At 37.5% G+C, this 24,455-nt stretch overlaps 1 protein-coding gene and 1 non-coding gene across 4 annotated transcripts in view; both read left to right on the forward strand.

The window, feature by feature from the left end:
* Positions 1–23,720, forward strand: part of DCP2 (decapping mRNA 2) — a 54,112-nt gene extending 30,392 nt beyond the window's left edge. The window contains exons 5-12 of one of the 3 annotated variants that reach the window (XR_009354086.1): positions 5,987–6,139; positions 6,260–6,372; positions 6,479–6,586; positions 9,373–9,508; positions 11,689–11,799; positions 14,171–14,222; positions 16,193–16,408; positions 23,578–23,720. Coding sequence is in view for 2 of the 3 variants with exons in the window: in XM_059175676.1 (XP_059031659.1) it covers positions 5,987–6,139; positions 6,260–6,372; positions 6,479–6,586; positions 9,373–9,508; positions 11,689–11,799; positions 14,171–14,222; positions 16,193–16,356 (837 nt within the window). In the remaining variant the exon portion in view is untranslated. Of the gene's footprint in view, positions 1–5,986; positions 6,140–6,259; positions 6,373–6,478; positions 6,587–9,372; positions 9,509–11,688; positions 11,800–14,170; positions 14,223–16,192 lie in introns of all 3 variants that reach the window. The other 2 variants (XM_059175676.1, XM_059175677.1) reach the window with 2 other exon arrangements.
* On the forward strand, positions 10,229–10,333 carry LOC131832857 (U6 spliceosomal RNA). Its single transcript, XR_009354215.1, has one exon. It is a non-coding gene; the product is annotated as a U6 spliceosomal RNA (small nuclear RNA).
* Positions 23,721–24,455: the final 735 nt, after the last annotated feature.

The raw sequence follows: 24,455 nt of genomic DNA on the forward strand, positions 1-24,455 counted from the left end.
AAAAGTCATCTGTAAATTCTGTGCAATCCATGTCAAGATTCCAATGGCATTTTTTAATAGAAACAGGAAAAAACAGTCCTAAAATTTGTTCAGAACCATAAAAGACCCTGAATAGCCGAAGCAATCCTGAGAAGAACAGAATAGGAGGCATCACACTTCTGGTTTCAAGCTACTGTAAGACATAGGTCATCAAAACAGTATGGTACTGACGGAAAAATGGATCAGAGGAACAGAATTGAGAGCCCAGAAATAAACCCAAGCGTGTACGGTCAACTAATATTTAACCCGGGAGCCAAGAAAACACAAGGGAGGAAAGATGGTCTCTTCCGTAAATGGTGCTGGGAAAATTAGCCGTTGACAAAATAATGAAACTAGATACATGTCTTTTTTTTTTTTTTAATTTATTTTTATTAAAGATTTTATTTATTTATTTGTCAGAGAGAGAGAGGAAGAGAGAGTGAGCACAGGCAGACAGAATGGCAGGCAGAGGCAGAGGGAGAAGCAGGCTCCCTGCTGAGCAAGGAGCCCTTTGCGGACTCGATCCCAGGACGCCAGGATCATGACCTGAGCCGAAGGCAGCTGCTCAGCCTACTGAGCCACCCAGATGCATGTCTTATGCCACTCATAAAAATTAACTCAAAATGGATGAAAGAAATAAATGTAAGACCTAAACCGTGAAACTTCTAGAAGGAGATAAAGGAAAAAAGCTCGTGGACGTGGGTCTTAGCAATGCTTTTTGAATGTGACACCCAAAGCACAAGCAACAAAATAAAAAAACGAGTGGGACTACATCAAACTGAAAAGCCTCAGCAAAAGAAAGTGCCAGCAAAGTAAAACGGCTACAGAATGGAAAAAAGAAATTTGCAAATTATATAGGGTTTAATACCCAAAATATATAAAGAACTCCTAAACACAGTAACCAAAAACCCCCCTACTAATCCAATTAAAAATGAGCAAAAGACCTGAATAGACATTTTCCCAAAGGAGAGCTACAAATACCAACAGGTACATGAAAAGGTATTCAGCATCACTAGTCATTAGGGAAATTGCAAATCAAAACTGCAAAAAGAAAAAAAAACACAATGAGGTATCACCGCACACCTATTAGAATGGCCATTATCAAAAAGATAAATGTCAAGATGTCAAGATAAGGGGACTGATGGTGAGATTGTAAACTGGTGTAGCCACTATGGAAAACAGTATAGAGATTTCTCAAAAAATAAAACTACCATATGGTCTAGCAATTCCACTTCAGTTCCACTATATTCAAAAGAAACTAATATTCTAATTTGAAAAGATACTGTACCCATGGTCGCAGCATTATTTATAGTAACTGAGAAGTGGAAACAACTTAAGTGTCCACTGACAGGTGATAAAGAAGCTGTGGGGTATATATATATACACACACACACTGCACACACAAAATAGGTATTATTCAGCCATTAACAAGGAAATCCTGCCATTTGTGCAATATATGTGGACCTTGAGAGCATTATGCTAAGATTTTGAAATAAGAGAAAGACAGATGATGTATGATCTCAGTTATATGTGGACTCTAGAAAGAAAAAACAAAGAAACAGTCTCAGAAAAAGATCATATTTGTTGTTCCCAGAGTGGGGATGTGGGGGGTAGGGAGAATTGGAGGAACATGGTCAAAAGGTACAAACTTCCTATTATAGATAAGTGGTAGGGATATATTGTATAGCATGATGACTATAGGTAACCACTGCTGTATGATATATATAAAAGTTGTTAAGGGAGTACATCTTAAGAGTTCTCATCACAAGGAAAAAAATACTTTTGCCTTTTCCCTTTTACTGTAGCTGTATGAGGCAGTGGTTGCTAACTAAACTTAAGGTGGTAATCATTTCACAGTATATGTATGTCAAAGCATTATGCTGTACACTTTAAGCTTATACAGTGATATATGTCAGTTATATCTCAATAATAGTAGGAAAACTCTTAAGGTAATTTTCACTGCATACAAATATCAAATCATTAGGGGCTCCTGGGTGGCTCAGTCATTAAGTATCTGCATTGGCTCAGGTCATGATCCCAGGGTCCTGGGATCGCAGGGAGCCCTACATCGGGCTCCTGCTCAGTTGGGAAGCCCGCTTCTCCCTCTCCCACTCTCCCTGCTGTGTTCCCTCTCTCACTGCCAAATAAATATTTGTTTGTCAAATAAATAAAATATTTAAAAAACACACAAGTATCAAATCATTGTGTTGTACTATTGAAACTAATGCTTTTTAAAAAATTTTATTCATTTATTTTTTGAGAGATAGAGTGGGGGAGGGGAAAAGAGGGAAGAAGAGAGACCAATCTTTTTTTTTTTTTTTTTTTAAGATTTTATTTATTTATTTGATAGAGGGAGAGAGATCTCAAGTAGGCAGAGAGGCAGGCAAAGGGAGAAACAGGTTCCCTGCTGAGCAGAAAGCCCGATGTAGGGCTTGATCCTAGGACCCTGACACCATGACCTGAGCCGAAAACAGAGGGTTAACCCACTGAGCCACCCAGACACCCCCTGAAAGTAATATGTTATCCATTAATTATATTTCAATGAAAAAATTTTAGCCATTCTAATGGGAATGCAATGCTTTATCACTGTATTTTTATTTGCGTTTTCTTGAAGTTAAATGATTTTGAGCACATTGTCATGTTCTTATTGGCCATTTGAATGTTTTCTTAATTAAGTACTCACTTGTATATTACCCATTTTTTAAAAGTTGGGTTACTTCTCTAGATACATAGGGCTTTCTGATATATTGTGGATTGTACTGTTAATGTTTTCTGGTTTATGTCTTCCCTTTGATGAAGAGAAGCAGTTTCCTGTATCATTGATGTGCAAACTTTTAGGTATCTCAGTCTTTTTTTTTTTTTTTTGGTGTCGCAGTCTTAATTGTTATAGTTATAAATCTAATATCTATCAAGGTTAATATATAATCAAAAATGTTTTTAATCTCTGTCTCAAACAGTAGAGTAGACCTTTGTTTTAAGTAAAAGGAAAACTAGAGCATCTGGATTTTGCTTTAATGTGAAACATCAGATAACATATGCATTGTGAAATAAATCCACATGATTGATGGTTTTAATTACATTGCTATGTATATAAATGTTAAGATATGGGGAGGTATGAAACTTTTGTCACGGAGCTTCAAAATATTATTCTGGGAAAGATTGAATGTCACTGATCACCTTTAAGACTGTTAACTATGTATACCTACAATACTAGGTGTAGATGTAAAGAAACATTGGACAACATAGGACAAACATATAAAAAAAATAGGACAATACCAGATGTAGATATAAAGAAACAGAATAATTTTTTTCCAATACCACATATGTACTTAGGTACCCAGTCTGACATTCCCAGAAGTAGGAAATACAGATGTTTCTCATATTCTATATACCAATAGAACATTTTTCAAGTGAGTATTTTCACCTAGCTTTTTTATTTTTAATGAGGAACAGGAGGTTTAGCATGCTTAGGGATTTACAGAAATGGTAACAAATGAGTTGCATATTGTGGAGGAGCTTAAATTGGGAGTCCTAGACTACACATGTCTGGGAGAAGGATAGCTGTGCCTTTTTTGAGGAATGTAGAAAGAGGTGCATGAAGTGACAAAGAGGGAAGAGACAAATGAGCAGGAAAAGCTTCTACATACCTGTACCTTTTGAGAGATTCAAGCCTGTCCATGTGTTTTAAAGATTTATTTATTTGACAGAGATCACAAGTAGGCAGAGAGGCAAGCAGAGAGACAGAGGGAAAGAGAGGAGGAGGAAGAGGAAGCAGGCTCCCCGCTGAGCGACAGCCAGATTTGAGGCTCAATTCCAGAACCCTGGGATCATGACCTGACCCAAAGGCAGAGGCTTTAACCCACTGAGCCACCCAGGCGCTCCTGTCCATGTGTTTCAACATCTTTTGTCCCACTGAATGGTTAAAAGATGCTGAAACCAGAGGAAAGGGGAGGAACTAGGAATGTGTAAAAGATCCAAAATGGGTTCTAAGCCACTGAGAATTCAAAGCCTTTTTGATCGGTGGGGGTGAAGTGGGGGAAGGACTTTGTCAGAGTAAGGAGAACTTTTAAGTCCAGAAGAAACCAGTGGTTTAATCAGAGTAAGTATGGTTTCTCTAGTTGAGAGAAGAGGTGAAGGTTAGATGTATTAACAGTTCCTGAGATTTATGTTCTCCCAATTCCTTCTCTTCCAGCCCTTGAGGCACTGCTGAGGGAAGGCAGTTTTAGAACCATGAGTCTGTTTCACTGGTTTTCAGGTTTTTTTGCATTCATCTCCCCGCCCTGCCAACCCCAACACATGGGGTTGTAGCTATACTTTTGGAATCTGTGCGTTTAAGTTTTAGTACTAATCACAATTTCAGTTTTCATTAAAAAAAAATTTTTTTTTTAAGATTTTATTTATTTGAGAGAGAGCGAGCAAGAGAGATAGCACAAGCAGGGTGGGGAGGTGCAGAGGGAGAAGGAGAAGTAGACTCCTCACAGAGCAAGAAGCCCAGTGCAGGACTCTATCCAGGACCCTGGGATCATGATCTGGGCTGAAGACAGATGTTTAACCAACTGAGGCATCCCAGAGCCCAAGAAACAGTTTTGTTTTGTTCTTTTTAAAATTTTATTTATTTACTTATTTGAGAGAGAGAGAAATCATAAGGTAGGCAGAGAGCCAGGCAGAGCAGAGGGGAGGAAGCAGGCTCCCTGCTGAACAGAGCCTGATGTGGGGCTTGATCCCATGACCCTGAGATCATGACCTGACCCGGAGGCAGAGGCTTTACCCACTGAGCCACCCAGGCACCCCCCCCAAGAAACAGTTTTATATGTGTAAGGCAATTTTTAGTTTGTAGCTTGGTGTATGTTTAGATTTGTAGATGCTATGAATAAAATCCATATATGGTCCCAGTATGTACTGTCCACAGACTGGGAACTGTTGCTGTATTCTAACATTTTAAGAGTTATGGACTCAATTACAATGTATGTGTGTGTTGGGGGAGGGGTGCCATTCCTCACACCAACAAGCAGTTGTCAGACATTGGCTTGGGTATCCTTCCGTTCAACTCAGTTCTGACTCTGTCTACCTGGAAATGTCATCAGATTCTTCAGGTTAAGGGCTTGGTCCTACAAGACTTCCTTTTACTTCAGATGACAGTTGCAATTTGTTGTCTTCAGTGCATCTAACCTATTGGAGGATCCAAAGACACCCTCCTTGGGTTTAATTTGCTAGAGTGGCTTTCAGAACAAAGAGAAACATTTTACTTGATCACCAGTGTATTTAAAAGGATATATAATTCAAGAACACCCAGATGGAAGAAGTGCAAAGGGCAGGATGTGAGGAAAGGTTGCAAAACTTCTGTGTTGTCTCCTAGTGTACCACTCTTCCAAATCTCCATGTTCACCAGACCGGAAGTTGTGCCCCCCCTTGGTTTTTTATGGAGCCTTCTTTATATAGGCAGTGTTGATTAAATCATTAGCTGTTGACCCTGGAGCTCAGTCTCCAGACTTTCTCCCCCTTCATGGAGGTGGGAGGTAGGGTAGGGTTTGAAGGTGGACTGAAAATTCTAATCTTCTGATTCCTTGGTTGGTTGTCCTTGCAATCAGTTCCCCATCTTTAGGTGGGGCCCAAAAGTCACCTCAGTAACATGGCAAAAGGTACCTTGGTTGCTTTCATCGATTAGGAAATTCCAAGGGTTTTAGGAGCTATGTATCAGAAAGGGATGAAGACCACATAATACGTACTTCTTTTTGTAAATCACACATCTTTCTTCATTGAATAGGTGAAGAACTTGGGCTGAGATATGTAAAAGGGTTTATCCATAGTTGAACACGCTTCAGGGCTAGAATATTCTGATTTCTTGCCTCATGTTTTCATGCCTTTAATTGTCTGGATTTTTCTGAGTTTTTGCTTTGGAATGAATTTTAACAAACTGGAGGTCTAACAGAAACAATTGAAAATCGTCACCTAAATTTGTTATTTCCAGGTCTTTGAAGAAACTGGTTTTGACATCAAAGATTATATTTGTAAGGATGATTACATTGAACTTCGAATCAATGACCAGCTTGCTCGTTTGTACATCATTCCAGGAATTCCAAAAGACACAAAATTTAACCCAAAAACCAGAAGAGAAATTCGGGTATGTAATTTAAAGTATTTTCAGGCTGTTGGGCAGTATCCCAATTGAATGAAGTAAGAAATTGCTTTTAGAAACTCCCTGATGATAATTAACTAAATGAATTATTTTTTTGTGTCTCAGAACATTGAGTGGTTCTCCATTGAGAAATTGCCCTGCCATAGAAATGATATGACCCCGAAATCCAAACTTGGTTTGGCACCTAATAAATTTTTTATGGCCATTCCCTTTATCAGGTATGTTCCTGTTTCTTGAAAAACAATACTACTTCTGATCTTTTTTTTTTTTTTTTTTTTTTTAATGTAGCCAAATTTTAAGAGTGAATTCTTAATGTTTTCATAGACCATTAAGGGACTGGCTTTCGCGGAGATTTGGAGATTCCTCAGACAGTGACAATGGATTTTCATCAGTTGGGAGCACACCAGCTAAACCCACTGTGGAAAAATTGAGGTAAAGAAATATATTCATAGAATTCCTGCATTCTGATAGTTTTTAATGCAGTAGCATCTTCCTTCTAAAGTTTACAGAGGTATTGGATTCCTTTTTGTGGGTATTATTTTGTTACTGGTCTTAGAGGTAATAGAAATTTTTTCTAAGGGTTTTTGATGAGATGAAAAAGGTTAATTAGAGTTTGAAAGGAGCTTCAGGCACATTTTAAAATAGCATACACAAGAGGGTACCAACTTTTTAGATGGGGAGATAGAACATGGAGGGAAAAAAAATCTGCCTCTGTGTATGTTGCTATTCTCTTCTCATAGCCTACTTCAGAGACAGTTAGGTCTCTGAAGATCGTTGAATGGAGGATATATTGAAGTCTGTTTTAGTATAGTGGTGATGAGGAATACTGATGTATAATTTGTTCCAAAATTTGCATTATGAAGACTTGGGCTTGCTGCTTTTCTTTCCTTAACAAAGACTGTTGTATTGTAAAAAGTGACTGTTACATGGACAGGAACCACAAAGAACATTCTTTTGGCTGGAACTTAATTATATCCAAATTATAATTACAGAGTAGGCTGAGTAAATAATTTTGTTAAATAAGTATATATATTTGTAATCTTGCTAGAACTTTTATATGTTAGGTTCAAAGAGAATTGCGTTATACATTTTCTTTAATTAAATGTTCTGATTCTGTCTGAGGGCTTCAGAAATTAAACAGGAACAAACCACATCTATAGTCAATATTTTTTTAAATACATAGGGAATATTTCATCTTGGTTGGGTTTTATGAGGACAGGAGCTTAGACTATGCCTCGAGAGTCATTTCTGCCTTTTAGAACCTGCGATTATAATCCCCAAATGATATACTATTAGACATAAGTGAAACAATATAGGAAAAGTAGATAGGAGTGTAGCTAAGATTTGGAAGAAACATACTACTCATAAGTTACAAAATAGTGACAGTGTTTGGAAAACAGTGGTATTTGGTGTTTGGGAGACTGTCCATCATAGCAAGTGAGGTGACTCCCATATCTTTTAGTCCTAGGCTTTGTGGTCCTGGAGAGTGGAGTAAGGATGTTATGAAGCAATTCTAACCAAATTTCAGGTTTCTTAGGCAGGATGGTGTGTTCTTAGCATATAGACATCATATGTCTGTGATGATGTGTTAGAGGAAATACCTGAATTTTGTCTCAATAAAATAGGCATGCAGCAGGGGCGCCTAGGTGGCTCAGTGGGTTAAGCCGCTGCCTTCGGCTCAGGTCATGATCTCAGGGTCCTGGGTTCGAGTGCCGCATCGGGCTCTCTGCTCAGCAGGGAGCCTGCTTCCTCTTCTCTTCGCTCCGCCTGCCTCTCTGCCTACTTGTGATCTCTCTCTGTCAAATAAATAAATAAAATCTTTAAAAAAAAATAGGCATGCTGCAATTTTATTGTTATTTTTAAATGGGAAAGGAGAATTGTGGAATATTCAGAAACAATCACTGTAGTACAGTTCTTTGGATCAGTGACTCTGGACTGTTGTTATACATGTAAGTGGTACTATAAAATGATATCTCTTGGGGCGCCTGGGTGGCTCACTGGGTTAAGCCTCTGCCTTTGGCCTAGGTCATGATCTCAGGGTCTTGGGATCGAGCCCTGCATCTGGATCTCTTCTCAGCAGGAAGCCTGCTTCCCCCTCTCTCTGCCTGCCTCTCTGCCTACTTGTGATCTCTCTGTCAAATAAATAAAATCTTTTTAAAAAAATGGTAGCTCTTTATCACAGACTACTATGTAAATATAACCTTTCACAGTCAGATTCTTTAATGTAAGAATTTGAAACTAAACCTTTATTTAATTTGCTCATCTATTGTCTTGGGCCCCTTAATTTTTTTGCTTTAGAATATAGCTTAAATTTCAGATCCCCTTCTAGCATAGAGGACTTGTAACTTGTATCTGTGTAGGATCAGATTCCACACTTTAAACATTCTGGCTGAGAATGAGTTGTCTCTCCTAGTAAGAAAGAACATCCACTTAATATTTGTTTCAACTAAATTTAGAATTATTTTCTTCAGGTTTTTAGAAGGTATAATCACTTGTTTTTTTTTTAAAGATTTTATTAATTCACTTGACAGAGATCACAAGTAGGCATAGAGGCAGGCAGAGAGAGAGAGAGAGGAGGATGCAGGCTCCCTGCCGAGCAGAGGGCCTGATGCAGGGCTTGATCCCAGAATCCTGGGATCATGACCTGAGCTGAAGGCAGAGGCTTTAACGCACTGAGCCACCCAGGCGCCCCACGTTTTTTTTTTTTTTTAAGAGTTTATTTATTTGACAGAGATCACAAGTAGGCAGAGAGCCAGGTAGAGAGAGCGGGGGGGGGGGGGAGGGGGGTTGGCGGGGACAGGCTCCCCGCTGAGCAGAGATCCCGATGTGGGGCTCGATCCCAGGACCCTGGGATCATGACCTGAGCTGCAGGCAGAGGCTTTAACCCACTGAACCACCCAGGCGCCCCTAAAAGGTATGATCACTTATAGGGAGGAGGTAATATGGATAGTTTAGGGAAGTTTGGGATTAAATGTAGCACTTTTAATTCGTTCAAGAAATAGTGAACACCAGTCGCTCTTCTGGGTGCCAGGGACTAAGCAGTAGGTTAAGTAGGTAAGAATCCCTGCCCTTAGGGCACTTGTATTCCACTGCAGAGAGGTAGACAGTAAATAAGAAAGTAAGGTTGGTGATCTGTAAGATAAACTATCAAGGTGTTAGAAGAATTTTAAGTGACAATTTCGTGATACGGTTTTTATTTTTTTTAAATCTTGGTGTAGTCGAACCAAATTCCGCCACAGTCAACAGTTATTTCCTGAAGGTTCTCCTGGTGACCAGTGGATAAAGCATAGGCAACCACTGCAGCAAAAGCCATATAATAATCATTCTGAAATGTCTGACCTTTTAAAAGCAAAGGTGAGTGATAATACATTTAAAGAGATTTTTATAAATTTAGATTTGACTTCGAAATGTATCTGAATTGAACAATTGCAGATTAACAGTTACAGAACTTTGCATTGTTGATCTAAGACTTTTGTGTTCCCGACTTGTGATTAGAAGCGCAGCAGAGACTTCATAACCTTTACAGTTTTGGTATAAATACAGTATAGTAAGTAATAAAAATTAGCATCTGACTTTGGTATATATGCCATCAATGAAAGGTTTATTATTGTGTTGTATTCTCGTGCATGATTATACCACACTTATCTGTTCTACTCTTAATGGACATTTTGGTTTCCGGTTTTGGGCTTTTGCAAACAATGTTGCTATGGCTATTTCCATATGTATATTTTGATGAGTATTCTTTTGTGTATAGATAATGAATAGAATTTCTAGATCACTGGATATGCCTGTTCTCAAGTTATCTCCAGCGGAATATATGAGAACTCCACTTGTACATCCTTACTAATTCTTGGCAGTGTCTGTCTTTATCATTTTAGCCATCCATTTGTGTGCCACTCTTCCTTGTTTGCATTCTTTTAAAAAATATTATGGGGTCATCAAAATTAAAAACTTTTGTATATCAGAGGACACTCAATGAAAAGATAAACCCACAGAATGAGAGAATATTTGCAAGTCACATATCTGATGTTAGATTAACATCCAGACTAACTCAACAGCAAAAAACTCCAATTAGTGCTCACTTTAACAACACATATCCTAAAATTGGAATGATAGAGAAGATAAGCATAACCTCTGCGTGAGGATGACACGCAAATTTATGAAAAAAACCCCAATTAAAAAATGAGCAAACAACCTGAATTGACATTTCTCCAAAGCAGATATGCAAATGGCCAATAAACACATGAAAAGAATCTCAGCATCATTAGTCTTTAGAGAAATGCAAATCAAAACCACTCTGAGATACCATTTCATATCCATTAGGATAGCTGCAATAAAAAAAAAAAAAAAAGGCAAACAGCAAGTGTTGACAAGAATGTGGAGAAATTAGAGTTCCCCTGCATTTTCGGTGGGCATGTAAATGGGGTCTAGCTGCCATGGAAGATAGTTTGGTGGTGCCTTGAAAGGTTAAAGACAGAATTACCGTATGATCAGCAATTCCACTTGCTGGGTATATCCTCACAAAACTGAAATCAAGGACTCAATCAGGTAACTTGTGTACCCATGTTCATAGTGGCATTATTCACAATAGCCAAAAGATGGGAACAGCCCACATGTCTGTCAACAGATGAACAGATTGACAGAATATACATACAGGTATAATGGTCATAAAAAGGAATGAAATCATGACACATACATACTACAACATGGTCATTGCAACTTAGGCACATGCTGCATGAAGTCACACACCATGGAAAATATTATACCATTCTGTTTATATTTGGTACCTAACAGACAAATTTATAGATACAAATTAACTTGAGCTTACCAAAGCGAGGGATGGGGGAATACAGAGTTATTTAATGGGTATAAAGTTTCTGTCTGGGATGATGAAATAAGTTCTGGAGATGGATACTGGTGGTGGTGCACAACATTGTAACTATACTTACTGCCACTGAATCGTACATTTAAAACTAGTTATAGAGATAAACTTTATATTTCTTATACCACACTATAAAATACCAGGAGGAGCAGAATGAATGAAATTGGATTAAAAGCATGTGGTAATGTGAGTTTCTGTCAGCCTATTTCCTTACTATTTAAAAAATAATTTTTTAAATTGGAGTATAGCTGATAATGTTACATTAGTTTCAGGTGTACAACATAGTGATTCATCATCTCTCTGTTACCACAGGTGTAGCTCCCATCTGTCACCATAAAACCACTGTATAATGAATGCTATTACAGTGTTATTGACTGTATTCCCTACACTGTACCTTTTATTCTTGTGACTTACTCATTCCATATTAGAAGCCCATTCCCCTTTACCCATTTTGTGCATCCCCCTTTTGGCAAGCATCAGTTTGATACTGGTATTGATATGATGTGGTTCCCCAGTGTTTTAGGAAAATTTAGGGGGAGGACTTTGCTAAACTCTTATTCAACCAGCTAAACATAATCTTGGGGGTATATGCTTTTGTCCTGTTATATTATAGTGTGGGTTTACATTTTATTTCTTTTCATTGGAAAAACAGAATCAAAGTATGAGGGGAAATGGCAGAAAACAGTATCAGGATTCACCTAATCAGAAGAAAAAAACAAACGGGGTCCACAGCCAACCAGCCAAGCATCAGAATCCCTTGATGGTAAGACTTTAGCTCTAAATCTAAGAAGGCAGTTCACCCTATTTTAGGAGTGGAACAAGGGCATTGTCAAAGCACATGAAATTGATATATTGGTAAGATTTTGTGGAGTGAAATTGTGTATTATTTGCTCACTTAAAATCTCTGGCTCTCTGTTATAGGTTTGTCACATTGATTCAATAGCACAGCTGATTTTTGCTTTTTTATGTGGGTATTTAAATATTTTTTAATACTGAGAAAACTGTGTAGTCAACCCTGCTTTCTAGAAAGAGCAAGTCCTTGACTGTTTTTCTGTATAGAGTCTGTATTTTTTTTTTAAGATTTTATTTATTTATTTGACAGAGATCACAGGTAGGCAGAGAGGCAAACAGAGAGAGAGAGAATGAGAGAGGAGAAAGCAGCTCCCTGCCGAGCAGAGAGCCCAATGTGGGACTTGATCCCAGGACCTGAGATCATAACCGGAGCTGAAGGCAGAGGCTCAACCCACTGAGCCACCCAGGCACCCCAGAGTTTGTATTGTTTTAATTAAGTTGAAAGTTGGGAAGAACATCATGGTATATTTTTTTCCTTTCAGATTGATAGAATTTAGAAAATTAAAAATAAAACCAGTGCCATAGCCCTTAGACTAGGCCTGCAGACAGATAACTGTGAGCATTTTAAGCATTGACTTTCACTCTTAGTTTGTGCTCTAGAAAGTGGTTCATAACTAATGGGTCTCCATTGCTTACCTTTTCTGTAAGTCCTGATGAATTCTCTTGTAGTTTCAGCTACTTTTCTTTTTTTAATGGTGGGTGATAATAGTTTTAAGGTTTTAGCAAAAAGTTTTTACCTCAATTTCTGTTTGCTATTTACTTAACTTGGGGTATATTGATTCCGTGGGCAAACACATGTTAAAGACGAGTTTACTGTTAGATTATTTGCCTTTTACTATTATACTTCTTTCCTGACAGATTAGCACAGATAAAAAGAGCCATTTGTATGTTGTTGAGTGTTTTGGCAACACTCAAAAATAACTACTTGGTACAATCTTCTAGAGAGTAGCTTGACTATATGGAAAGCCTGAAAAGTGTGTTTGTTTTTTTTTTAAGATTTTATTTATTTGACAGAGAGAGAGATCATAAGCAGGCAGAGAGGCAGAGAAAGAGGGGGAAGCAGGCTCCCCGCTGAGCAGAGAGCCCGATATGGAGCTTGATCCCTGGACCCTGAGATCATGACCCAAGCCAAAGGCAGAGGCTTAACCCACTGAGCCACCCAGGCGCCCTTGAAAAGGTTCTTGAATTTTAAAGAATGTTCATTCCATTACTCTTTTGATAATGAAAATATGGAAACAGTCTAGATACCCCAAAATAAAATTTTAAATGCAGTATCATAGATCTCTATGCAGTGGACTACCATGTAGTCATTAAAAATGATGGCATAGATTTATATTTATTGAAAAAATAATGTTCACAGTATATTACATTTAACCCACTGAGCCACCCAGGTGCCCCCACAGTATATTACATTTAAAAGGTAGATTGGGGGGGCGCCTGGGTGGCTCAGTGGATTGAGCCGCTGCCTTCGGCTCAGGTCATGATCTCAGGGTCCTGGGATCGAGCCTCGCATCGGGCTCTTTGCTCAGCGGGAGCCTGCTTCTCTCTCTCTCTCTCTGCCTGACTCTCCGCCTACTTGTGATCTCTCTCTCTGTCAAATAAATAAATAAATAAAATCTTAAAAAAAAAAAATAAATAAAATAAAGCTTCATGCTTATTAAAAAAAAAATTAAAAAAAAATAAAAAAAATAAAAGGTAGATTGGGATGCCTGGGTGGCTCAGTCAGATAAGCGTCCAACTCTAAATTTCGGCCCAGGTCATGATCTCAGGATAATGGGATTGAGCCCCATGTTGGGCTCCGTGCTCAGTGGGGAGTCTCCTGGAGTTTCTCTCCCTCTCCCCTTTACCCCAGTTGCACATGCTCATACTTTTTCTCTCTAAATGTTTAAAAAAAAAAAAAAGTAGATTATAGCATAGTCCTATGTACTGAATAATTCCAGTGAATTTTTAGTAATTATATGAAAATTCACAGTATCATCATAGAGAAAAAACTACAAAGATACACGTAATGTTAATACTTAATTATCTCTGGGTTGAGAAATTTAATGAGTAATTTTCTTTTTCTGGTGTTTCTATATTGTACATATAATCAAGAACTAAAAAAAGTCTTAGGCTTAAAATAAAAAATAAATATAGCAGTGTAAGACCGGGATGGTGCTTATGTTACTGGTTGAATCTTCTTCCTGAGAAACTTGATCATACATCTCTTCATTTATAGTGAGTAGAATAACTGCAGCTGTTGTGTGTGTTTTTGTGTGTCTGTGTGTTTTTTTTTTAAATAGAAATGTGAAAAAAGACTTCATCCACGAAAACTTCAGGATAATTTTGAAACAGGCAAGTCATTTTCTTTTTAAAACCTCTGGTGGGATTTGATTTGGTTTTCTCCTAACCTTGATTTTAGTTGAGGTATGATGGACTGTGATGGACAAGCAGTAAGAGTTGCACATGTTTGTAGAGAGTTCGTTATGTGTGGTCACGTTCTCTAAGTATGAAACTTGCTAAAATGACCTTTAATGATCAAGAGGAAATGATTTTTCCTTTCAGTGTGCTGTTTTTGTGTGTGAATGTCAAACCTTGGTGCTATGTGTGAACATAGTAAGTCAATAAATATTGGTGAGAGGGGAGTAGAACCAAGTATTGTAAAGGTGAGGAGACCTCATTCTCACATACATATGAGTACTAACTTCAGAAGGGCAACATTCCCCGCTTTTCAGGAGGCCTTGAGCAACTTTTTAAGCAGGTACTAGAGATAGCTTTTATTAATCAGTTATAAAGAGTAGGTTTGTGATCTGATTTGGAAAGTAATGGTGATGAATGTAGAAAGTTCGTTGGTAATAATTGATTTAATAGATGTCATTTGTAAGTATGGTAGACTTTTCTTACATGCTGTTTTGAATTGTGTGAAAGCCCTGTGCAGTAGATTTATTACATTTATTTACCATTATTACATTTTTATACACCATTTAATTATTACATTTATTCACCATTTAAATTTAAGCCTTTCATGCAGAAAAGTCTGAAGAAATAGGAAGCATTATAATCATATTTTCTTGCAGTACTGCTTATAGTTTAAACAGGATAAATGCTATTTTAAAAGATGCTTTAAACCTATTTTGGAAAATTAAGGTTAACTATGAAGTCATAAGAACTGTCAGTCGTTTGGTATATATACATATGGGTTTAGAAGTCCCCTTAAGATTTTTCTGGCCATGTTGTCTGGTGGGGATATGATAGGCTGATAGTTTAATTAACATAAGCTCAGAAATCAGTTACTTTACAAAATCTTTAAAAAGCCCATATGTTCAGGAAGAAGGTATATTGTAACTTCATATACCTAGCTTAGTTGGGGATGTTGTGGACATATAAAGTTTGTCTTAAAAAGGAAGTATAAAAAGATTTTTGTCCTGGGAAACCTCATTTGAGATTTTCTTTGTGCCTCAGCCTTCTTTTTTTTTTTTAAAGATTTTATTTATTTAGTGGAGAGAGAGAGTGTGTGCATGCACAGGTTGGGGGAAGGACAGAGGGAAAGGGAGAAGCAGGCTCCTTCCTTTGCAGGGAGCCCCATGTGGGACTCAATCCCAGGATCCTGAGATCATGACCTGGGCCAAGGGCAGATGCTTAACCAACTAAACCTCCCAGGTGACCGTGCCTCAGCTTCTTGATGTCTGTTCCCGATCCATTTTCCTGGTTAGGTCTCCTCTACCTTTAAAATAAAAAACAAAAACAAACCTTGATAAATTGGGAGTTTTGTTGGACTGTGATTTTGAAAATTTGGATTTTTCCTTAGGTTAATACATTCCCTAAAGGTTAATATATTCCCTTAGGTTAGTAAATTCCCTTGGTAAGCTCCATCTTTATTTTTCTACAATTGGACTCTTTGTAAGTCTTAGATTACTGTTGTAATCTTTACAGTCCTTGCCTTTTTTCCCCCCTTCTTTTTACAGTGCTTACATTTTGATCTTTTTAGAAAGCTTCCTTTACGTTGGCACAGAAAACAAATATGGGAGTAGAAAAAAAAAATGTGCCCATTTTTTGAAAGCATGTGAACATTAAAGGGTCTTAAAGGCTAAGATTAAGATTTTGAATGAATGTGTGGAAATTGACAATCCTAGATTAGAAAATCTGTTGAGCCCCATTTTAGGGAAGAGAAAGTATCTTGGTGGTTCTGCTTAGGTTAGATTTAGAGTGTGATGAGGAAAAATATATATTGTACGTGCATTCCTTTATAACAAAAGGTGGGTAGGGGCAGTATTTGAGTTCTTACTAAGTTATTGAGTTTGTTTGTTTGTTTGTTTATTAAACAGATGCTGTATATGACTTGCCTTGCTCCGGTGAAGACCAGTTGCTAGAACATGCCGAGGGACAGTCTGTGGCGTGTAATGGTCATTGCAAGTTCCCCTTTTCATCCAAAGCCTTTTTGAGTTTTAAGTTTGACCATAATGCTATAATGAAAATCTTGGACCTTTGATAGCAGCAGCTGTGTTGTGGAAGTCCCAGGATCAGAAACCTGTTGCATTTGAGTGGGTGTCTCTTTGAGCCTTACCTTTCTCAGGTGTTTTAAAGAAATGCAGGGAGGCAATGATGTTTCTGAAGATAACGTTCTCTGCAGAAGAGAGAGTAGAAAGAAACATGAGTTTGCACTGTAAATGCAGTTATAACCTTTTATACAGATACACCTTTTCAGTGTTTGGCTAACGAATTTAAGTTGCTTTTTATGAGAGCATTTTTTTTCTGTGTGATTGTGGTTTTTATTTCATGTTCTGGTTAAAAAATAGTGCTTGAGTCATCATCAGGTAGCCAAGTTAAAGGGAATGCTTCATCTGGCCACGACAGTGATTGCAACAAGAGTTTCCTTATGTTGACATTTTAAAAAGAAATTAGAATGCACAAATATTAAATGAATGCAAGAGCTAAAATTGTTACAGAAGTCAAGATGGCAGGTCGTCTGCCTTGGTGGCATTTTGCGCATTTCTCTGCCTCTAATCACTTAGGTTCTCTAATCCTCTTGTGCTGGGAGATTTGTTGAAAGGTTTTATTTAGAGCCAGCATCTACTATGTAATGTTGATGTTAAAATTGAGCACAGCACTTCATTACAGGACAAAGTCCTTAGCCCGGAGGGGGATTGAGTTGGTTGGGTAGGGAGTGGATACTCTGACTGGGAGTTGAGAGCCTTGTGCAGTCAGTGAACCTGGGAGAGAGGAGCGGGGAGCCTTGAGGTGGGGATCCAGCAACTGCTTTGGTGGCAACTGCTTTGGTTTTGTCTTCACTGTCCTGCCGCCAACTCTTCAGTATTGTACAATGGTTTCGTTCCTGTGAAAATTTATTCTCTCTTACAATTGTGTAAATATGAATGGAATGAATACTGACATTATTAGGTTTTACTTTGCATCTCGGTGTTGATCTCTGGAAACTAATGTTGTATTAGGTTCCAGTTTGCGGTAGTAGCAGAAACTGACAAGCCTTTAGGAGCATGCTGAAGCCCCTTGATGATGGAGTGAGAAGGGAAGGGGTATGCGGTTCACCCAGGTACAAATAAAGCATTTCACTCGCGGATGATCAGAACAAGAAGGTAACATACGTAACTCCTTCTAGGACTGTATTTTGCTCCTTCAGGCTTCTTTTTAAATAAAGATGGCAATGGCCATTTTAAGAATTTCAGCTCTAATTGAAGACAATCACCAGGACTTTAAGGGGGCTTTAGTATTTGGACTGCTTCTGACCTCATTGAAGGTATTTCTTTTGGCAGGGGGTGATGTGTGAGCATATGTGTGCGTGTGCATCTGCCATGTGGGTTTTAAAAATCTTTTTTTACATGTGGTATCCACAGAATATATCTCTGCTTGTAAATTTTATTGTAGAAGTCTTTATTCTGTATAGATAGCCTATTTAATAGGGGTTCTATTTGACCCAGTGGGACTTTCAGAAGAAGTACTATTGTAAGGAATTCACTTGGTATTTCTTTGCTTTAGCTTTTAAATGGCTTGATTTTTAAAGGAGAAATTCTATTTATTAATAAAAGTGTCACCCTCTTGGTGCTAAGCAGGAGAATTCATGATTATAGCAGTATGTTTAAAATTAGGTTATCCATAACCCTGCATCTTTTAATGTGACAAACTTGTGCATCCTTCTGTGACCTTTTTTAAAATGCATTGTAGGATTGATTTTGGAAGCTCTTACTGTTCTTTCCAGAAATACAGCTGCTTTGCTTGGGTCTCCTTGAGCCATATTTGTAGTTTGTCTCAGCATTCCAGATTTCTATTAAATTGTTAAGGGAGTGAAAACTTAGTTTGCCTAGCAGGTAAATCATTATCACTCATTTAATGTCATCTGGCAAACATAATTTTTAGTGATTTCGTGTGTGTGTGTGTGTGTGTGTGTTGTTGTTGTTGTTGTTGTTGTTTTTGAATATTTTGGTCAGTCTTTCTTGTGCCTCGAGTTGGGTTTTTCAGCTCTTATTACAAAAGCAAAAGAGATTAGAGTTAGTTACCAGAAGTATGTGTCTTCTAATGGTGTTGACCCTTTTCAAGAACCAACAGATTATCTCTTTTCAATTACAGCAGTTTAACTATGGTTAAATGTTACTGCTGTTGTGCTGCTTCATATAATGCACTGTGGAACAAAATAAAGGTATTGTTCAGATGGGATTTGGGTAACTTGAGGCTTTTAGCTCTCTTGACAGTTTGAGGTAAAAAATGACGTGAGTTAAAGTTTATGTGGGTGATGTGACTTAACTATGCAGAAAATATGTATGTTGGATGTACCTGTTTTATGTACATCTGCTATACTTATACCCTTGAACCTGTGTATTAGTTTCTCAGTGTTCAGGTTACCTTGAGAAGGCCATGCTTAGCACAGAACTGGATTTCTCCTTTGAGAATTTTAGCATGGTTTGAAGAAATCAAGTGATAAAGGAGTGTGCTGAATATGCAATAATTTACTCTGTGTGCTGCATTTTAAAAAGCTAGATGAGAAGAGTAGTTGTGTTGGCTTCATTGTGTTTTAATGTCTTTGAGAGAAAAATAGTTCTTTGAATCCACTTTTTAAATGTTCTTATGTTCTAGCCTTACATTTTCCAAGGTTCAGTGCACTGTGAATCTTTCATTTTTTAAAATTTTGTAGGTGCTTTTATGTATAACTGTAATGATTTGTAAGATGTTAAATGAATTTTTTTGTACTTAACCATTGTTATCCAAAAGATAGGGGTTATAGTTTACATGCTTTCACAAATTTTTGTTAAGAAATAGCAAATAAATGGTTTTAGGATTTCAGCCAGTGACACTCTTCCCGAGACATTAACTGAATAGAACCCTTAGCACGGGTGAAGTTTGAAGAGGTTTGAAACTTGAGTTGGATTTTCATGTTAATACATAAAAGCAAGTCTCCTAAGCTGCCAAGGGATTTGTGGTCACTGCTTGCTGCTTTGAGCTTTGGATATTCTTATTTTTCTATTAAATATCAATTAGTAAGTGCAGATAAGGAAGATATATAGCAAAACATAATTTTATGCTATAAGATTGGGTTGGTACTTAGTCTTTTCTGGCTTTAGTAGTTTGTGTGTAATATCAAAAAACTCAAATATAAGTAAATGGCATCCTTCCGCAGGGATTAAATTTAAATTTTATTATAAAGCTCAACATACTATGGTTGTCTTTAGGAAAGTTCAGGTCTAAGGGCATGTGTACATTAGAAACATTTAATTACCTAATTCCCTCTTTTTGTTTGTTTGTTTCCAACAGCTAACTTGAACAGTAAAGAGCAAAAAGTCAGTATAAAAATTAGACTGTTTGCCAAGTTATTTTTTTTACGATGATAATGTCTCTTGGCTTTTTATCTTTATTTTTGTACAAGTACCTCTCTCTGCCTCTTGAGATTTTTTTTATTGACATCCATTGTGTCTGAGGCAGTGTTTTCTTTGCATATTAATCATAGTTACAAGGTCAGATTCATTAACATATTTATGATTGAAGAAAAGTAAGTCACTTAGTGATTTTGACTCAGATTATATTCTGGCAGTGGGGAAGGGGCTCATATGTATTGCAACTTTAGATGAATGATAAGCTAGACAAAGTCTTACTTTGTCTGAAGATATCAAAATATCCTTTACCTTTAAGTACCTGTTTCTGGGTAAACAGGTTTAGTAAAACAACAGTTTTGTTAGACCTTATTTCTGATAGCTTGGTAAAGCCTAGCTAGAGTTCCTCATTTTATATTCTGTCCTAAGACTTTAAAGTGTATTTGTATAGTTACGGAGAACTCTAAAAATGAGATTATGATGGCATCAGCATCTTTTTCTTCCTAGAGTTAAGTTGCTCTTGAAGTTTATACTTGTGTGTCCTGAAGACAGCAGATTGCAAATAGGCAATAAAGGCTCTGTTCCATGCTTTCAAAATCTCTGGGTTACAGTTTCAAAATATAAGATAGATGGTTATTATAGAACAAAAGTGCCCTGAAGGAAGGAGATAGCTGTAGTTGCTGGGCAAAGAGTATAAGGAAGAAATTTTAGAAGATAATCCAGTTCTTGAGTGCTCTCTGTTGTATTAGGCTAGAAGCGTGATCATTGCCTAGGCCAAGCAGTGTCTAATATGTATGCCATGACCAAGTGTTTTCTAGCTCTGGATAAAGTTGGCCTTATTTTTTTTACGGTTGCCAAGCAATCCAGTAAATCTAAAGCAATTTTTCTCACTTTGAAGATCGGTGTTTTGAGCCTGGTCCTTCCTGTTTCGATAATTTACAGCTCCAACCACACTGAAGTGCTGTACTTCTTCCAGGAGTGTGCGAGCACAGCCGGCCATGGTCAGGCGTGTGACATAGCCACTTCATGAGGTAGCTATACATTCGTCCTGAACGGTGATCCATTCCTTCCCATGTAGTTCTCTTACGACAAACTGCATGTACTATTGAAGCAATAGTGTAAAGCTAGGGAAGAGCATAAAGCTACCTCTCATACATGGGAGTGGACTTGAAGGGCTGGCTTCCACCAGCTTTAGTTGCTCTGATTTTAATGTAAAGTACAAAGAAATTAAATTGGAAAAATTATGGTAAAATAAGGAAGTTTTATTTTGAGAGATGTTTATAATTGAATCTTTAATCTGGGTCCCCAGGTTAATGAAATCACTAGTAAAGAGATTGCATTTGTCTTGTGTCTTCTGTGGTTAGCAGAGGGGATGGTCTAGCGACAGTCGTGGCTCGAAAGCACAATTTGAAAAGAAACATGACAGAGTGCTTGTGTCAGCTGTGTAGTACTGGCTAGCGGTGCTTGGGGGAAAGGGATTAGATGCAGAAATCAATTGCCTTGTTTTGAAACTTTGGCCCACACGAATGCTCCTCTTGCATGGAAGAATAAGGCCCTGGACATATACATGTGCTGCTTTTTTGGTGGGAGGGCTCTTACAGGGGTTTGGGTGTCGTTTTGGTTATTGACTTCCGAAGCCAGAAAGAGGCCATGGAGTCCCCACCACCACCCCACACTTTGTATCTTGTCCCTTCTATAGAAGGTTAGTTTGTGCTACATCCTTACGGTAAATCTGCTGCTGTGGGAATTTTATGCAGTGAACATATCGTGCCCTTGGGCCACATGTGGAGGGGAAGGTTATGGACACTACTGCTGTTTGGGGTCTCCGTGCATTGTAGCTGTCAGATTGGGAACAAAGAAAACTGTGGTTCTAGGGTGAAATGGGCAGTATTCTGCTAGTCCTGGAGAGGTCTTAGTTAACAGTCTTAGGTTGTGGACTTTCTGAGGTATGTAACATTTTAATTTACTCTGCTTTGCATTCATTGACTGAGGTTCTGAAGCAGTCTCTAGCTACAAACTACGGTGTGAAGCATTTGGGGCACAAATCTATATTGTTAGTTATTTCTCAAGCTTTAAGAGATTAGCTAGTTCTTTGTAAAATATCTCAGTTTATCTTATTCTTTTGTGAATCAGCTATGGATGGCAACAAATGAAAGCAAAAGTTCTCAACTGATTGCAGTTTAGCAAGGTAGTAACTATTCCTTAGTAGTTCAGTTAGATGTTAATACTTCCTGCAGTGAATGAGTAGCAGGGGACTTGCTCTCTTCATGTCCTGTACATAAAATGTGCACTGATAGAAAAGCACAAAAGACATATCTACAAGAGTTTCTTTGTGCATTTCACTACTGTCCCAGGGCTCTGCTGACTCTGTTCATTTTAGGTTTGCATTTGGATGCTATACAGGTACCTTTTAATTTCAAATATAAGTATCTGAAAAACTGAGTCCTTAATTTTACTTTTTTGCTCCTATTTCATTTCAAAGTTAGGATGGGAGACAGCTGACTGACTTTCCATTTTCTTATAAGCGTTTCCTTCAGTAACAGGGAAGGAAAATAAAACCATGAACTATTTTGTATATATATGTTTGTGTATATAACACACACGTGATGTATATGCACACACACACATATATATATTTTCTTATGGTTGTGTTTGAAGTTTATTAGCTTAATAATACCTTATAAAAAATCATCTTTGGTAATTGACACATACAATTCAGATGTAAAGTTTTACCTGTTGGCTTTAACAAAAACTTTTAACAGTCTTACTTCAGAATAAAATGATTAGTCAAATGGAATTATAGTTCATGTATTAACAAGTGAAATCCTATATAAAATTATCTTTTATGCAGGTTAGTTTGGATGGGAAAGGGAATAAGAATTTTTTTTTTAACCCTACCCCTCCCAAAACAAGGGTTTGAAGTGTCTTTTATGCTGCAGAGACTAGGTAATATTCAAGGAAGGTGTGTAGTCTTAAAATAGTTTTTCTTGGGAGAAGGTTTTAGTCTGAAGAAGGTGAAGATATTTATGCTGAGTCATGTTTAATTTCATGTGGGACCTACGAAAGAAAGCTGGTTGGAAAAAATTGAAATGGTTTCACTAAATATGTTGCGCAAACTGGACTTGAGAGTAAGTGTGGTAACTAGATTCGTAAACTCTTCAGTGATTATTTTTATCTTACATGAAAATAATATAACATTTAATTTTTGCCTTAACTGTCACAGCGTTTTATGACTTTACCTTCTAGGGCATTTTAATGTTTGAAAAAAGACTGTAAGTAAACCATTAAGAGTAACTCTGTCTGTGGTAGTAATGATGTTCCTGGTGCTTGTTTTGGTTAATTGTCAAACAGCAGAAAAGAAACCCCAGAGTACTTGTGGGCTTTACCTTGTTATACAAATTGATACCGTTTGATTGGATTTATTGTGTTTCTGAATTATTACATTCTGGCTAACCAGTAGCTTTGTCTCTTTCCCTCAGTGTTAATCAAAGGATAAGGACTGATTCTTACTTATATTGGGTGTGACTATCATAAATTAAGAATTCCCAGTGAGTTTAAATGTTTGCAGGATTATTGTATTTCCAAAGTTGATCAGCAGTGCCAGCTGTACTCTCCCCTGAGAAAATGAACAGTTACTATGTTTTTTTGAAAGCTTTTTGATGTAGTAACACAGTTTAGAAATTAAAAACCTTTTATCTTGCAGAATACAATTTGAGAGAATGAAGGTTTCCTTTCGTATTTTAAAACATTTTTACAGTTGATTGTTCAGATATTGGCTTTCTGTAAAAATATTGTGTTAAATTTAGACTGTAGTGCAATATCAATAAATTTTGCTGCTTGGACAGTTTTAATTACTACCTTAACCTGGTTTCTGCTACTGTTACTTGTTATCATAGGTTCCAGCTTATTCACATTTTGTCTGTCTTTGGACCAATAAAATATGACAAGTATGAGATAAAGGCATATTTATATGATGGGAAGAACTATTAAAAGAGTGTCTCTGCAAAAGTGAAAATAAAGAACTGGTATGTATTCTCCATCTTAAACACTTAACAGTTTGGTTATTGCTTTAAAGCAAAATTGGGGGGCGCCTGGGTGGCTCAGTCATTAAGCATCTACCTTTGGCTTAGATCATGATCCCAGGGTTTTGGGATCAAGTCCTGCATCAGGTTCCCTGCTCAGCAAGCCTGCTTCTCCCGCTCTCTGCCTGTTGTTCCTCCTGCTGTTTTTTGTCAAATTTTAAAAATCTTAATTAAGGGGCACCTAGGTGGCTCAGTGGGTTAAAGCCTCTGCCTTCGGCTCAGGTCATGATCTCAGTCAGGGTCCTGGGATGGAGCCCCACATCGGGTTCTCTGCTCAGTGGTTTCCTCTCTTCCTCCTCTCTCTCCGCCTGCCTCTCTGCTTACTTGTGATCTGTCAAATAAATAAAATCTTTTAAAAAAATAATCTTAATTAAAATAATACATACATAGATATATGTATTATATAAAGCAAAATTGGTTAGATCCCTACAGTCCAGTAATTCTTAAACAGTTGTTCCAAATAGAATACTTAACAGTCTTTGGATCATGGGAGAAATACATTCTTTTCCACTACAAGCCTCAGCTATGTGATAAAATTTTAAGAGGGGGGGGACCAAGGTATTACACTTTGCTTTCATACTGAGAGCTGACCACATTGCAGGAAAACATTGTTCCTCTAAAAGACATGTTGCAAAGCTTCTTGCCATCTTTCTTGTCATCATGTGTAACTTCCTTGCACTTAAAATTCTTGA

Source organism: Mustela lutreola, chromosome 5, assembly GCF_030435805.1.
Source record: "Mustela lutreola isolate mMusLut2 chromosome 5, mMusLut2.pri, whole genome shotgun sequence".
Lineage (NCBI taxonomy): Eukaryota > Metazoa > Chordata > Mammalia > Carnivora > Mustelidae > Mustela > Mustela lutreola.